This window comes from Bubalus bubalis, chromosome 7, assembly GCF_019923935.1.
Source record: "Bubalus bubalis isolate 160015118507 breed Murrah chromosome 7, NDDB_SH_1, whole genome shotgun sequence".
NCBI lineage: Eukaryota > Metazoa > Chordata > Mammalia > Artiodactyla > Bovidae > Bubalus > Bubalus bubalis.
Window position 1 is genome coordinate 82,271,233 of NC_059163.1, and position 17,761 is coordinate 82,288,993.

General features: G+C 37.7%; 1 protein-coding gene across 1 annotated transcript in view; it reads right to left on the bottom strand.

The window, feature by feature from the left end:
* The window catches only part of NDST3 (N-deacetylase and N-sulfotransferase 3), a 185,430-nt gene that overhangs the window by 12,501 nt on the left and 155,168 nt on the right, over positions 1 to 17,761 (bottom strand). The window contains exons 10-12 of the mRNA XM_025290266.2: positions 14,889 to 15,063; positions 11,536 to 11,706; positions 9,764 to 9,873 (exon numbers count right to left, since the gene is read on the bottom strand). Coding sequence (XP_025146051.1) covers positions 9,764 to 9,873; positions 11,536 to 11,706; positions 14,889 to 15,063 — 456 coding nt within the window. The remainder of the gene's footprint in view (positions 1 to 9,763; positions 9,874 to 11,535; positions 11,707 to 14,888; positions 15,064 to 17,761) is intronic.

The following is a 17,761-nucleotide window of genomic DNA, read 5'->3' on the forward strand; positions in this document are numbered from 1 at the left end:
ATTTTGTCATTAGTAATTTCCATAATTGAACTCTGACTCATTCAGGCCTGCTATTATTACGAGTTTTTTTTGTTGTTGTTGTTAATATACCTAACTGTAGATACATGCCTGGGTCATACACATGCTGCTGCTGCTGCTAAGTCACTTCAGTCATGTCCAACTCTGTGCGACCCCATAGACAGCAGCCCACCAGGCTCCTCCATCCCTGGGATTCTCCAGGCAAGAACACTGGAGTGGGTTGCCATTCCCTTCTCCAATGCATGAAAGGGAAAAGTGAAAGTGAAGTCGCACAGTCGTGTCTGACTCTTCGCGACCCCATGGACTGCAGCCCACCAGGCTCCTCCGTCCATGGGATTTTCCAGGCAAGAGTACTGGAGTGGGGTGCCATGGCCTTCTCCAGGTCATTCACATACCTTATATTAAAATGAGCAGCTTCTGATATAATGTTTCTTTAAGGAACATTAAACTTCACATGTATTAAAATTAAAAGTCAAAATAAAAATAGGTTTTCTTTCACTTCTGGTAATTGATTACATCTCATGCAGTGAGCTGTCATGCTAGACTTCACTGAGAAAAATATGTGTCTGTGCAGCTGACACCTAGCCCAGACACCTATATGCATAAGTTCACAGGCAGTGGTATAAGTGTCTCATAGTGGAAACAAAAAGGAGAGGAAGGTAAAGGAAGATCATATTATTTTTCAGGTTGCCTGAGAAGGTGAGGGACTGATGCTGATGAAGGACCTTGTGAGCAATTCAGATCCCAAGTGAAGAAGCTTGACAGAAGATGGAGAAAGATCTTATTCCAGTCTTTTTATAATACCAGCAGCATCCCTCAGGACTACTAATATCTGGTAGAACACCAAGGAAACAACCTTTCCATGTAGGCACTTGCAGCTAGTCATTTCATGTGGGAAGTAGTACTGGCTAGGAACATTTTGGAGAAAAATTAAGTGTTGTTTAGTGTCTCTCCATGTTTACCCCTCCCTGGAGGTCAGGTGACTTTATCATTGTGTTCCCAGAGTCATGACATAATATTGTCATTCAACAAATCTTTGTTGAATTAAATTTGGAATAAAACAAGAATGGACTGGTACTTAGGTTTGTGTGAAATATTGATATCACCTGGGGATGTCTAGAAATAACTGGAAGAGACTTGTGGGCAGGGACAATCAAGATTCTCCAATGACTCAGCTTCCAAATGGTAACATTCTCTTTGTTAATGAAAATGTGACCCTCATCTTACCTTTGGGCAGGTGAATTCCAGGGAACATTCAGATTATACTTAGGTGCAAGCCTGTTTGAAATGTCTTTACATTGCACTGTTATTTTCATGAATGAATACTGAATTGTGTGGATATGCCAAATTTTCTTAAATCTATTTACCAGACTGGTTCCAGCTTTTGGTTATTATGAATAATACTGCTGTGAACAATTCTTTGTGAACAAAGGTTTTCATTTCTTTTGGGGTAGATTCGTAGGCATGGCATTGGATTACTTGTAAACTTTTGTTTAATTTTTAATAAACTGTAAAACTGCTTTTCTGAAGTGGCTGTACATTACTATCAGCAGTATATGAGGTTACCAATTTCTCCACATTTGTGCCAATATTTGGTATTGTCTTTTGGATTATAGCTATTCTAGTGGTATTTTGATGTGATTTTAATTTGAATATCATTATCATTATACATTTATTGTGCATAGTGACAGTGTATCTGGAGGTGAATTCTTTTATTTTTACTTATTTATTTTTAGTGTATTTAAAAATTTATCCTGTTTTAATTAGTGAATAGTATTCCATTGGATGTATATATCACATTTATATTTATTTATTTATTTAATTGAAGTATAGTTGATTTCACAAACCTCTGTCCATAGTTCTTCAGGCACTGTGTCTATCAGATCTAATCCCTTGAATCTCACTTCCACTGTTCATGTAATATACAGGTTTGTGACATTGTACAGGAATCAGTGATCAAGACCATCCCCCAAAAAAGAAATGCAAAAGGACAAATAGTTGTCTGAGGAGGCCTTACAAATAGCTGTGAAAGGAAGCAAAGTGAAAAGTAAAGGAGAAAAGGAAAGATATACCCATCTGAATGCAGAGTTCCAAAGAATAGCAAGGAGAGATAAGAAAGCCTTCTCAGTGATCAATGCAAAGAAATAGAGTAAAACAACAGAATGGGAAAGACTAGAGATCTCTTCAAGAAAATTAGAGATACCAAGGGAACATTTCTTGCAAAGATGGGGACAATAAAGGACAGAAATGGTATGGACCTAACAGAAGTAGACGATATTAAGAAGAGGTGGCAAATCCAGGTTCGATGCACGATACTGGATGCTTGGGGCTGGTGCACTGGGACAACCCAGAGGGATGGAATGGGGAGGGAGGAGGGAGGAGGGTTCAGGATGGGGAACACATGTATACCTGTGGCGGATTCATTTTGATATTTGGCAAAACTAATACAATTATGTAAAGTTTAAAAATAAAATAAAATTAAAAAAAAAAGAAAAAAAATGACAATATATCCTGTCAACAAATAAAATTAAAAAAAAACATTTAAAAAAAATCATTTTTAAATAAAGATTTTCAAAAATTAAAAAAATAAAAATAAAAGCAGAGACATTACACTGCTAACAAAGGTCCATCCAGTTAAAGCTACGGTTTTTCCAGTAGTCATGTATGGATGTGAGAATTGGACTATAAACAAAGCTGAGCACTGAAGAGTTGATGCTTTTGAACTGTGGTGTTGGAGAAGACTCTTGAGAGTCCCTTGGACTGCAAGGAGATCCAACTAGTCCATCCTAAAAGAAATCAGTCCTGAATATTCATTGGAAGGACTGATGCTGAAGCTGAAGCTCCAATACTTTGGCCACCTGATGTAAAAAACTAACTATTGGAAAAGACCCTGATGCTGGGAAAGATTGAAGGCAGGAGGAGAAGGGGATGACAGAGGATGAGTCGGTTGGATGGCATCACTGACTCGATAGACATGGTTTGAGCAAGCTCCGGGAGTTGGTGATGGACAGGGAAGCCTGGGGTGCTACAGTCCATGGGGTCTCAAAGAGTCGGAAGCAACTGAGCAACTGAACTTAACTGAAAGTTGATTTGCAACGTTATGTTGATTTCTGCTCTACAGCCAAATGACCAGTTGTACATCCATATACATTCTTTTTTATATTCTTTTCCATTATGGTTTATCCGGGGACATTGACTATAGTTCCCGGTGCTATACAGTAGGACCTTGTTGTCCACCCATTCTATATATAATAGTTTGCATCTATTAACCCCAAACTCCCAGTCCATCCTCCCCCCACCCACTCACCCCTTTGTTGTTGTTCAGTCACTGAGTCATGTCTGACTCTTTGCAACCTCATGAACTGCAGCATACTGGGCTTCCCTCTCCTTCACTGTCTCCTGGAGTTTGTTCAGGCTCATGTCCATTGAGTCAGTGATGACATCCAACCATCTCATCCTCTGTCACCCCCTTTTCCCTTGCCCTCAATCTTTCCCAGCATCAGGGTCTTTTCCAACGAGTTGGCTCTTCACATCAGGTGGCCAAAGTACTGGCACTTCAGCCGCGGTCCTTGAATGAATATTCAGTGTTGATTTTCTTTAAGATCTCCTTAAAGCTTGATCTCCTTGCTGTCCAAGAGACTCTCAAGACTCTTTCCAGCACCACAGTTTGAAAACATCAGTTCTTCAGCTCTCAGCCTTCTTTATGGTCCAACTCTCATATCCATACATGACTACTGGAAAAACCATAGCTTTGACTATATGGACCTATGTCAGCAAAGGGATATCTCAGCTTTTTAAAACACTGTCTAGGTTTGTCATAGCTATTCTTTCAAGGAGCAAGTGTTTTTTATTTTGTGTCTGCAGTCATCATCTGCATAGATTTTGGAGCTCAAGAAAATGAAATCTGACACTATTTCCACATTTTCCTCATTTATTTGCCATGAAGTGATAAGACTGGATGCCATAATTTTGTTTTATGAATGTTGAGTTTTAAGCCAGCTTTTTTACTCTCCTTTTTCACCTTCATCAAGAGGCTCTTTAATTCCTCTTCACTTTCTGCCATTAGAATGGTATCATCTGTATATCTGAGGTTGTTGATATTTCTCCTGGCAATCTTGATTCCAGCTTGTGAGTCATCCAGCCTGGCATTTCGAATGATGTACTCTGCATTTAAGTTAAATAAGGAGGGTTCAATATATAGCCTTGATGTACTCTTTTCCCAATTTGGAACCAGTCTGTTGTTCCATGTCCAGTTCTAACTGTTGCTTCTTGTCCTACATACAGGTTTCTCAGGAGGCAGGTAATGAGGTCTGGTGTTCCCATGTCATTAAGAATATTCCACAGTTTGTTGTGATCTACATAGTCAAAGGCTTTAGCATAGTCAATGAAGAAGTAGATTTTTTTTTGGAATTCCCTTGCTTTTTCTATGATCCAGTGTATATTGGCAATATGATCTCTTGTTCTCTAAATCTAGCATGGACACCTGGAAGTTCTTGGTTCACCTATTGCTGAAGCCTAGCTTGAAGGATTTTGAACATAATCCTGCTGGCATGTGAAATGAGTGCCACTGTGCGATAATTTGAACATTCTTCAGCATTGCCTTTCTTTGGGATTGGAACGAAAACTGACCTTTTCCAGTCCTGTGGCCACTGCTGAGTTTTCCAAATTTGGTGGCATATTGAGTGTAGCACTTTAACAGCATCATATTTTAGGATTTGAAATAGCTCAGCTGGAATTCCATCATCTCCATCTGCTTTGTTCATAGTGATGCTTCTTAAGGCCCACTTGACTTCACACTCCAGGATGTCTCTAGGAGAATTGCCTCCTTGGTAATTAGAAGTCAGTTCTCTATGTCTGTGAGTCTGTTTCTCCTTCATAGATAGGATCATTTGTGTCATATTTTAGATTCTACATATAAGTGATATCATATGGTATTTTTCTGTCTCAGACTTAATTCACTTAGTATGATAATCTCTAGTGGCATCCATGTTGCTGTAAATGGCATTATTTCATTCTTTTTCATGGCTGAGAATTATTCCATTATATATACACACCACATCTTCCTTATCCATTCATCTGTTGATGGACAATTAGGTTGTTTCCATGTCTTGGCTATTGTGAATAGTGCTGCTATGAATGGCTGCATGTATTCTTTTTGAATTATAGTTTTGTTCAGATATATTCCCAGGATCGGAACCCTGGATCACATGGTAATTCTATTTTTAGTTTGCTGAGGAACCTCCATACTCTTTTCCATAGTGGCTGCACCAACTTACATTCCCACCAACAGTACAGGGGGTTCTCTTTTCTCCACACCCTCTCCAGCATTTATTTGTAGACTTTAATGATGCCCATTCTAACTGGTGTGAGGTGGTACCTCACTATAGTCTTGATTTGCATTTCTCTAGAAATGAAGTCTTTTTATAATAATGTCTGAGACAACTTAAAAAACTCATTTTAAGGTTTCAGTTTTTTAAAGGAAATACTTCCTCTTGTTATACTATTCATTAGTAAAACTTTACAGTATCATTTTTCTCTGGTTTTTGTGCCAATTTGAAGAGCTTTGTAGATTGGCAGTGCAGGCTCCAGAGGAATAAGTGTCTTTCAGTCTTGCCCCCTCAGCTTACTTTTGAGGGACTTTTGGCTTGGTACCCAGCACTTAGTACCCAGCACATAGTATTATTATATATAAAGCATTTAGAACATATAAATGTATACTGATTTTGAAATGTTATAACCACTTTGAAAACAAATTTATATGAAATTGGAATAGATTATTTTCTTCCTTTTCACTTAGCATTTCCAGCTGTTTCACAGATCATCTAAGAACCAGCAGATTTTAGCTACTATGGCTACTGTTTTTTGCTACCAAAATAGTTTTATTTTGGCACAATTTTACTCAAACTCATCTAAAATGGGAAAGGATTCTTTGACCAATAGATTTGGTTGCCAGAGGAAGTGATATTAGAAACAACAGAAGCAGCTTCAGTTCTTTTTGACTTAGGTAACCCCATCCATAGAACAAAATACACACACACACACACACACAATCTTCATTTAACTCTTTGCCTTCAAATCCTTATTGTCCATTTATTGAAGTTTTAATAGTAAATTATTATTAAAAATTAATATAACTCAGTCTGGTTTCATTCATGTTAATGAACAGGTTAACTGAGAAATAGAGATGTCAGGTTCAGTAAGTGTGAAGACTTGTCACAGTCACTGGTGGCTGGATATAATTGTTAGTGGATATATTCATGAGAAAATTAAAAGTTTACATTTTTTTCATTTTAGTTTATAAAGCTTATAAAAAACTTTCATTTTAGTTTTAGTTTAACACATATATAAACTGTATGTGCTAGTTCAGTTTAGCACAGTGCCACACTGAGCATTATTTTTCCTGCTTTTTTTTAAATGATTAGACAGCTTAAACACTATATAACACATAATATACAAGCTAAAATAATGTTGGTATATTAATCCTATTTATAGTTTAGTGATTAAGGTTATGTTGAACAAGAATTATAAAATGTGAATTACTTAATTGAATGAGAAAGTTCCCATTCATATTTTTTAAAGCTTAAACTGCTTACTTCCGATAACAACCACACTAAGAAAATCTGATTTCTAAAAACTGTTTTATTTTGGTTGCACCACATAGCATGTAGGATATTAGTTCCCTGACCAGAGATTGAATCCGTGCCCCCTGCATTGGAAGCATGAAACCTTAACCACTGGACAACCAGGAAAGTCCCAAGAAGATAAGATTTTTATGTATTCAGTATATCATCTAAAATCCATGATGACAGTACTAAGTCATTTTAAGATATAGACCATCCATTACTTTATGAAATTTAGAAGTCTTGAACACTTCTGTAGTTACTGTGGAATGGAATAAATAATACTCTTAATGATGGAGATTTATTGCCATTTTTCTTGAAAATAGTTTTGAAATTAGAACATTTTTATATTGAAGATAACCAGGAGATTGTAGATCTCTTACACTGGAGTACTCGTTTGTGCCAAAATTGTATGGAAAAACTTTTGCAGAGGTCTAGTTTCATTGATTTATTGTATTGTGTGCAAAGAACTGAATTTATGTGGTTAGTTGAGAATTCATATCTGTTTGTGGTTTAGTACATTATCAGAAGGCTTTAAATAATTTTTTAACTACCTAAGAGGTAGTCTTCACTATCCTTAGCAGGAAAAATATAATGCAATTAAAGACATTCTTGAGAACATGCATTTCGTACACCCAGTCATCCCCAACATGTCCAAAGCACCAGAGAAACAACTTACCAGTACAGTTATTTTAACAAGAATAACTAAATTTTGAGGGCAGGATTCAGAAAAACTGCAAAGGGCGTGGGTGAAGGAGAATTCAGACCTAAGTCAATGACATGAAATTCCGAATATTCTACAACAGGTACACTGCTGTTTTTTCCAAGGTGTGTCAGGCCAACTGATTGACAAGAGAATATAAAAAGAAACTGAATGGCAGTACATTATTTTTATCAGCAGGGTGAGTGCTTGGGCAGCCCTACTGGACCAGAAACTGTGGTTTCAGAGACTACACACATCTTATCTTGGCTACTTCACCCACTGAGCCCCCAGCCAGGCTACAGAACCATATAAGGGGTAATTTTAGTCAGACACATCCCAGGTGCAAAGTGACCCACAGTTCTTTGGATATAGTATTTTGCTTTGGTATTATTTCCCTTAAGTTTACACTTCCTTTACTTGGCAGTGGAGGTGAATAAAAACCTTGCTGCTGAGCTGGATACAAAGGGGACACATACACAGCATGCAGGTCAAGGACCATTCCATAAGAAAAAGAGATTATGTCTTTATAAAATACTCCAATTCTTCTTTCTGAAATGCAATGCTTTGCTATATACTCTATAAAAAAGATCCAAAGATAAGCCAACTTGAGTTAGAAACCTGTTTAGAAAATAAAAGCTTTCTTTTCTAAGAGATACTTAAAAAGACATAAAGAAGAAAGTGGGCTTGAATTTCTAACTGAAGCTAAAATCACTCAGTTTTCTTTAAGGTCAAGCTGAAAGTTAAATACCTGAGGCTAGTGGCTGTGTTGGTACTTCAACTAAGCTCACCAAAGCTCTGATAGGACTCTCACTATAGAAAACATGAAGGTCAGAAAGGTTAACAGTAACAACAGAGTAAATGACTCTTAGAGAGGAAGCGCAAAACTCTCGAGTTCCACCTACTCCTTTGTTCTCTAAATCAAAATATCTCTCTTACATGTGTGTCTCTACATATGATTTGTGCAAGATGTTTGCAATATTAGATGGCTGTCTGCAAACCTTTTACTGTAAGGGATGGTGAAAAGTAAAGGAATCCTGTATCTCACTTTCTAAACTGCTACAGCATGAAGAGTACACTGAAAAGAGAAAATCAATTGATCTATAGAACTGAGTTTTATACTGAGAAATAGAATGGAAGAATCCCATACTACAGTCTTAATTGGTTTCTTTAAGGCTCAGTCTGTAACCCTAAAATTATATATATATTACATATATGTAAAATACAAAATTATATATGTAATATAAAATTATATATCTATATAATATAACATTTTATATTATATATATGTAATATATATACTACAGTGAGAGCCAGGTCCATGGCTCATCCAACTCAGGCTCTCTCAGTTGCTTGTTCCAGTTGCATGTGAAAAAGGAAGAAACACATCCCTCACACACCTGATTGCTGGGCTTCCCAGGAGGCTCACTGGTAAAGAACCTGCCTTGTCAAGCAGGAGACATGGGTTCAACCCCTGGGTTGGGAAGATCCCATGGAGGGAAGCATGGTAACCCACTCTAGTATTCTTGCCTGGAGAAGACACAGATAGAGGAGCCTGGCGGGCTATAGTTCATGGGGTCATAAAGAGTTGGACACTCACAAGGAGTTGGACTAAGCAACTAAACAGCAACAACAGTAGCATAAATGGAGAAAGTCAGATGGAGGTTTTATTTAAAATGTTAGATAAAATCCAGAGTCAGGATTAAAGTGAGGCAAGAGAGGCAGGTACCTTGGCCACTCACTCTCAGGTATTTGTGGGGTCCTTAAATCCTTGTTGCTTTTCTTGTGTCACCCTGGCTCCCACCCTGATGGAACTGACTACCTAAGAAAATCAGTGGGAACTAGCAAAAGAAAACCAAACAAGAGCTGTAACAGCTGAGGCCTCTGAAGAAAAGGTGATAAGGTTAGTCATACGGTGGGTAAAGACCAAAAAATGGAAGTATGTGTAAGAGTAATACTAGCACCTCTCTCTCTGCTTATTCAGCCACCTATCGGGCTATTTCTTGCTGTGTGATGTTTGTTTTTTAAAATTACACAAAAGAGAGAGGAGCTCATAAATCACCTAGTTCAAGAGGTCTTCTTATACTTCCAAGAGGTCTCAATGCTGTCTGGTTAAATAGGCTTAGTGCTTCCAACACAGTTCCAGTAACCTCTTTTACGGTTAGCTGTTGCTTTTAAGACTTAAAACGCTTTCTTCCTCTTTTTTCCTTCCAGAGAAAACTTCCCTAGTTAGAAATCAATAGGGGACTTTGGACATTTCATAGCCAAACTGTTGACATGTTCTTTCTCAAGTAGTTAACATCAACATGAAAATAATCAGTATGTAAGGAGGCAGCTAACTCAATAGCTGCATCACCAAACTACAACTTCTCTAAAATCAGCTCTCTGCTGAAACTTCAATAAATTAATTAGAATATAAACTTACGTTAATGCTTCTGAGTAATTATAATGAGGAGAGACTCCTAGAAACTTCTGTACTTCATCCATCACTGTAGCAGGATCAGTTCTTAGCTGTTGCCCATCAATAATTAGCAGCTAAATGACCAAAGAAATAAAAAAAAAAGACAATGCAAATTGGAAAAAGACACATAACAGCATGATACAAAAATTCTGCACTTTGAATTTATTCCATTTTAAGACACTGTACTGAGGGGATTTGCATTCATTGTTGTTAAGACTTAACCAGGCCATCCTCATTAATGACATGGAACAAAAAATAAATCACACTAATTAAATGCATTCATGTTTTATAGTTTGAGACGTCCTGCAAACACTATGAAAACAAACAAAAAAATTTGAGTACCAAGAGAGCTTAAGAAAGGTGACTATAAAATCACAAATGAAAATCAAGTTTAAAAACAGATAAAGCAATGATTCCATGATTCAAGGTGGGAAGGAGACTTGTAGGAAAGAAGAAAAGTGACCGGACCAGGTACCATGAGACAGAGGACATATCATTATCCATGATTCCAGTCAAAGGAGCAGCACTGTAAAGTTTGTAGAAATTCTTTGATAATCCATTTGGAGAAAAAGGTAAGATTCCTAGAAAACCTTAAAGTAAACAGAAGTTCCTCAACAGACTAAAGGGAAGAATTTGCTTGTTACTCTGGTGAGGGAAAGGGGTGGTCCCAGCAAGATAAATGACAGGGGGTGGTGATGAAGGGCCATAATGCCTGGAAAGCAATTCCTGCTCACACATCTTCTCGAGTGTTTCTATTTAGTTTATACCAGCATTGTTCATTAGAAATTTCTGTGTTGACGGACATACTGTGAGGCTGTGGTATCTAACTGGTGGCTACTGAACATTTGAAGTGTGGCTAATGTGACAGAGAAACAATTTTTAATTTTATATAATTTGAATAGAAATTTAAATAGCCATATATGTTTGCATGTATGGTATCACTGTGGCTGCTGCTGCTGCTGCTAAGTCGCTTCAGTCACGTCCGACTCTGTGCGACCCCATAGACAGCAGCCCACCAGGCTCCTCTGTCCCTGGGATTCTCCAGACAAGAACAATGGAGTGGGTTGCCATTTCTTTCTCCAATGCATGAAAGTGAAAAGTGAAAGTGAAGTTGCTCAGTCATGTCTGACTCTTCTTGACCCCATGGACTGCAGCCTACCAGGCTCCTCCATCCATGGGATTTTCCAGGCAAGAGGACTGGAGTGGGTTGTCATTGCCTTCTCCAATCATTGTGGTTCTAGACACACAGGTATACACTGTGTCTGATGTGATTAGATTGCTTTATGCAATCCAGTGTAGGGGCTGGTTTTGTAATCTAGGCTAACACTAGGCAAAAGAGAGAAACAAGGATGCCAAGGAAAACATAGGACTTGTGAAAAATCCAGCAAGGTGGTTCAAAGGGAAATAATGTCACTGAAAGCAAAACAGTGTTTGCCTTGTTTGGTTAAGAGCTTTATTCTCAGAATAAAAATCAGGAGTATCAAGCTTCTGAAGCTCTTAACAATCAGGAAAGGCATGCACTGAAAATAGGGCAGGGAGAATTATCCTGAAATAATACTTCTAGAAAGAGAATTAGTTTTTCTACCTCTGCCTGTTATTGTTTGCCAGAGTCTCAGTTACAGCTAAAGAGTAAATGCTAGTCTGTTTTAATGAGTAAAAAACGTCCTTCTATCCTAGAGGCAAAGTCATTGACTTAATGAGACTGTACTATGATGTAGATTCTTATCGCTCAGTACCTGAAAGGGGGGGAAATAAACAAGCCATCTCTCGATGTGGCTGGCATACCACCCTGGGACCAAACATCTCTTCTGCAAGGCTCTCAGCTCGGAGGGTGCACGCGGCCCAGCTGAGATCACTTCGTAGAAACTGAATTTCAGAGCTGCGGGGTCTTCGTGTGATCGCTGATGCTGTGATGAAAAGGTGGATAATTAAACCGACGTGAACCATAGGCATAAATAATTAAAAACCAATCTCTGTGACAAGTCGCAAAGCTAAAGGAAGGAGTGCCTCACTGAGGGAGAGTTATTTGTTTTGCAATTAATAAAGGAAGAAAATGCTTGCTTGGAGCATCAGGCTTTAAAATTACAATACTGATGAGAGTATATGTTTGAGAATTATTTGGTAGAGGTGGAATTCTTCTTGATAGAATTTCTTAACCTATTTTTCTGAGTTATTTCCATAGTATGTATATATATATATATATTATTCTGAAAGTAAACTTTTGAAAGTCGCCTTAACACCCCTTTTCAGCCTGTAAGAAACCATTTATCATGTCCAGTTAATATCCATAATGCACAAAACACTCTGCCAGTTCTGCCAGATAGTTTTGTTCCATCTAGTAATGCAGTTTTAGATGAGAAAAACCCTATGGGCTATTCAAATGGAGAAACTGGTGAAAACTCTGACATGTGCATTATCTGAAATCCACAGCTTTTATCATACACACTCTAGCATCTAAAAGCCAAGATTATTTTACCTAATGGTAACCTCTGCGGTGAATCAGAACCACTTACTGTATAGAAAATGCAGACGGCAGCAATCCTAAAAGGAAAGCACTTCATAATGGCTCAGGCTCAGGCCCAGGGGTCTGAGGAAATCACCTTTTCCCTAAATTGACCAATAAATATTCAGGCTTAGTGGTGGGTTTGTGGATGTTTACCACATCTAGTTGAATAGCAAATTTGCTGCAATTGAGATTCAAATTACTACACTACAAACTCTACTAGACTTTGTTAAGGCCTGCATTTTGCCCCTGTGGAGTGATTTATTTGTAATATTTAGGATGTTTTGTTAGCTTTCAGCCTTGAAGCTTCCTTTTTCAGCAAATTCTCAATTTTTCAGGGGCTAAGTGGTTGCCAAGCTCCAATTTTCTGCTTCCTCTTTGAGTCAATTAAGGCGGGTTTTCTTTTTTCTCCAGATACCTAGCGGTAAAGGTAAAAGGCGCAAGGTCAAATCAGTCAATTTGCTGTGTTTTTGGTTTAAAGGATGGTTCTAGGAGTTGGGCATGACTGATTAGTGTGGAATTGTGGATTTCATTTTTCCAGGATGTCCACTCCCTGTTACGCAGATTATTATCAATATGCCTGTTAAGATCCCATGACCTTTTCCTACTCTGTCCCAGCCATGAAACCTTTCCTGACAATGTGTTCTTTCTTTGGTGAACCTGGAAAAATGGCTTTTGTTTAAAAAATGACCCCATGCTGATAAACTTTGTTCTCTAATATCATAGACTGTCAGAAATTTAGATGTATGAGATCGGTGAGAATGCAGCATCCAGTCTTGCCTGATGAATCAGAGCTTTTTGGGTCACTTTAATTCAGAGAAGCAGCCTTATTTCCAGCCCAGGTGCAGAGTTTCAGATAAAGGATTTTTGGATATAACATTCCATGTTTGTCTTAACTTTAGAGTTTCTAAGGAAGTAAGTCTCTTTGTTTTCCAGCCCTGGCCCTGCTTGCACCTATTAAACAGTTCATGTTAATTTTATCTACATTTCTCCCTATCATACAAATCCTCCCTCTCTTTAGGGAAATGCCTGATAGTTAAGTGTTCAGGCTCCTCCGCTGCAGCCAGTTAATACACCTAACTTGTTGTCCCTGGTGGTCTTTATCAGGTAGGCTTTATTACTCTGTAGGAGTCTATCTGTCACTTAATACTTTCTGATTTATACACTGGTTATTTAAACATATTTCTCCAATTAGATTGAAAGCATTCTCAAATGTAGCATCCACATTTGTTAATTTACTTTCAAATCATACTTAGAACAATACTTTGCATGTGGTAGTCATTAAAATTATTTAATGAAGGGATGAACACATGACCATCAGGAAAGTGGTTTTTAAATTACAAAACTGAGGAATGATAACTAAGGATGCTATGCTATGCTACGTCACTGCAGTTGTGTCCAACTCTTTGCAATGCTATGGACTGTAGCCTACCAGGCTCCTCTGTCCTTGGGATTCTCCAGGCAAGAATACTGCAGGGGGTTGCCATGCCCTCCTCCAGGGGACCTTCCTGACCCAGGGATCAAACCCATGTTTCATTATGTCTCCTGCATTTGGAGGTGGGTTCTTTACCACTAGTACCACCTGGGAAGCTCCTAAGAATAATACAGACTAAAGACACTTACTCTATTAATTTTGTTATGTTCTTATATTTAATATTGCTGTTTTTTATTAAACTTTTTCCATTTGGTGATTAATAAAATATCACTGAGGCAGGTTTTTTTTGGTATTATTTTTAATATTTATTCCGGTAAAAATGTATGGCATGTAAGTTTTATTATTAGAATCTGTTAAAATTCTTTCAAAGTGATCGTTTCTGTGCTAGGTTCTAACCAACATCATAATGGCAATGTTTATATGAGGAAGAGGCTTAAAATAGGGTACTCTGGCTGGGCTTTCAAGGATGAAGAATTCATTCTTATATTCTGTTTTGCTGCTAGGTTATTTCTTCAACACAAGCAGTTATTTAAGCTCTTTCAGAGTCAGGGTCATCAATCAATGGTCCATGGGCTAAATTCTGCTTGTTGTTTGTTTCTGTAAATAAATTTTACTGGAACACAGTTAGGCTCATTAATTTACATATTGTCTATGGCTGCTTCTGCAATACAATGGCAAGAGTTGCAATTATATGGCCTGCAAAGCCTGAAATATTTACTCTCTGGACCTTTACAGAATAAAACCTCTGACTTCTGCTTCGGTGGAATCAGGTATATTTCTTATCTGTAAAACTGAGATAATAATAGCAGCATTATATACATATTAGATGAAAAGAATGATTTTAAATTATAACATTTTACTTTTAAAATACAGATATATAGAAGCACACAATACAAGCACATAATATTGTTTGCTTTAATTTCTTAATTGTATTATACATTTTATTAAATTAATCAAATGAATGCAAAATTAATAAAAACTAAAGGGAACATTTCTCTATGGAAACATAGAGAAATTTATTCCCTTTCTTCAAGATATAAAGCTAGCAAATCTTTTTTGTTAAAACCTGCGGCGGTGGCTTTTACTGAAAACCACCTTCCCTTCTCTATACTCCTCTTCTACTTGCTGGATTTTGTCAGTATTTTCCTTACCTGGTACCAGGAATATGCGCGGTCTGATGGGTCAATGAGAATGGTGATGATCTTGGCTTTGGGGACCAAAGAAGCCGCCCTTTTAGGAGCTTCCTCTGAGTGGAAGTAGTTGGCACTCTTCTCAAACAGAAAATCAGTGGTAACATTAGATGGGACTGGGAAGAAATCCATATACCTAGAAAGGGAATATTTCTCAAAATGAAACTCTGGTTTATACTCATACACTGGTGAGTCAAAGATGTTAAAGGTGTCCCACAAACAAAATTCATTTGTTTCCTAAAAAAAAAAAAAAAAAAAAAGCTTTTTCTTTAAGGCATTTGTCCCCCAAGCCTGTTAGCAAGGAAAAAACATACAGAACACTAATAGTGTATTTTCAAAATGCTTTTCTAAATACATTTTCTTTGTATTCTACTTAATATCAATAAAAAGGTATGGGAAATAACAAAAATGTAGATACAAAGGGATCAAGTGGCAATAATCAACCTAACTATATAAAATGTATCTAAAAGCAGAAATATTTTACTGCATGAGCCTCTGGAGGCAGACAAATATGAGTGCTCAACCAAAAAGAAAACTGGATCAAAACAAATAGTATGTCTACTGTGGCGGATTCATTTTGATATTTGGCAAAACTAATACAATTATGTAAAGTTTAAAAATAAAATTAAAAAAAAAAAACAAATAGTATGTCTAGTTCAAGGCATTTTAAACAGACTTAGACAAAACATTTTTACCTCATCACAAGAAAAAATAATTGCATTCCCACCAGTGTGTTGCCCTTACATTCAACTATAAAGTGTGTCAAAGGGCAGAACAGATGTGGTGTGAAAAGACTGCCTGTTTGCTTATTTTTTCACATAAAGAGCCACTTATGTTGTTTAGAATAATTCAGTTCAGTTCAGTCACTTAGTCGACTGGCCAAAGTATTGGAGTTTCAGCCTCACCATCAGTCCTTCCAATGAACACCCAGGATTGATCTCTTTTAGAATGGACTGGTTGGATCTCCTTGCAGTCCAAGGGACTCTCAAGAGTCTTCTCCAGCACCACAGTTGAAAAGCATCAATTCTTCGGCACTCAGCTTTCTGCACAGTCCAACTCTCACTTCCATACATGACCACTGGAAAAACCATACACTTGACTAGACGAACCTTTGTTGGCAAAGTAATGTCTCTGCTTTTGAATATGCTATCTAGGTTGGTCATAACTTTCCTTCCAAGGAGTAAGTGTCTTTTAATTTCATGGCAGCAATCACCATCTGCCATGATTTTGGAGCCCCCAAATATAAAGTCTGACACTGTTTCCACTATTTCCCCATCTATTTCCCATGAAGTGATGGGACCAGATGCCATGATCTTCGTTTTCTGAATGTTGAGCTTTAAGCCAACTTTTTCACTGTCCTCTTTCACTTTAATCAAGAGGCTTTTTAGTTCCTCTTCACTTTCTGCCATAAGGGTGGTGCAATCTGCATATCTGAGGTTATTGATATTTCTCCCGGCAATCTTGATTCCAGCTTGTGCTTCTTCCAGCCCAGCGTTTCTCATGTTGTACTCTGCATAGAAGTTAAATAAGCAGGGTGACAATATACAGCCTTGACGTACTCCTTTTCCTATTTGGAACCAGTCTGTTGTTCCATGTCCAGTTCTAACTGTTGCTTCCTGACCTGCATATAGGTTTCTCAAGAGGCATGTCAGGTGGTCTGGTATTGCCATCTCTTTCAGAATTTTCCACAGTTTATTGTGATCCACACAGTCAAAGGCTTTGGCATAGTCAATAAAGCAGAAATAGATGTTTTTCTGGAACTCTCTTGCTTTTTCGATGATCCAGCAGGTGTTGGCAATTTGATCTCTGGTTCCTCTGCCTATTCTAAAGCCAGTTTGAAAATCTAGAAGTTCACAGTTCATGTATTGCTGAAGCCTGGCTTGGAGACTTTTGAGTATTACTTTACTAGCGTGTGAGATGAGTGCAATTGTGCAGTATTTAAGCATTCTTTGGCATTGCCTTTCTTTAGGATTGGAATGAAAACTGACCTTTTCCAGTCCTGTGGCCACTGTTGAGTTTTCCAAATTTGCTGGCATATTGAGTGCAGCACTTTCACAGCATCATCTTTCAGGATTTGAAAGAGCTCAACTGGAATTCCATCACCTCCACTAGCTTTGTTCATAGTGATGCTTTCTAAGGCCCACTTGACTTCACATTCCAGGATGTCTGGCTCTAGGTGAGTGATCACACCATTGTGATTATCTTGGTAGTGAAGATCTTTTCTGTATAGTTCTTCTGTGTATTCTTGCCACCTCTTCTTAATATCTTCTGCTTCTGTTAGGTCCATACCATTTCTGTCCTTTATCGAGCCCATCTTTGCATGAAATGTTCCCTTGGTATCTCTAATTTTCTTGAAGAGATCTCTAGTCTTTCCCATTCTTTTGTTTTCCTCTATTTCTTTGCATTGGTCGCTAAGGAAGGCTTTCTTATCTCTCCTTGCTATTCTTTGGAACTCTGCATTCAGATGTTTATATCTCTCCTTTTCTCCTTTGTTTTTCGCTTCTTTTCTTTTCACAGCTATTTGTAAGATACTTGTTAGAATAATTATAGAAGTTTAAATAGTACATATTCCCAGATATGAAATACTGTCAAATATTCTAAGGTTAGGTTCTGTGTCCTTAAGTGAGGTGGGATTTGTTACCAGCAGAGTGAAGACAGGAATACCTACCTGTAGCCTGAAGCACAGAAATGTAGGATGTAATGGAATTTGTATAATGTGCCATTTGCACAAAATGTCAAATAAAAGTGAATTCAAGCATATGATGATGGGTGTTTCTGAAGCATCAAAGAACATCTTTTAAAGGCAAAGGGGCCTTTTTAGAAAGGACATGCAA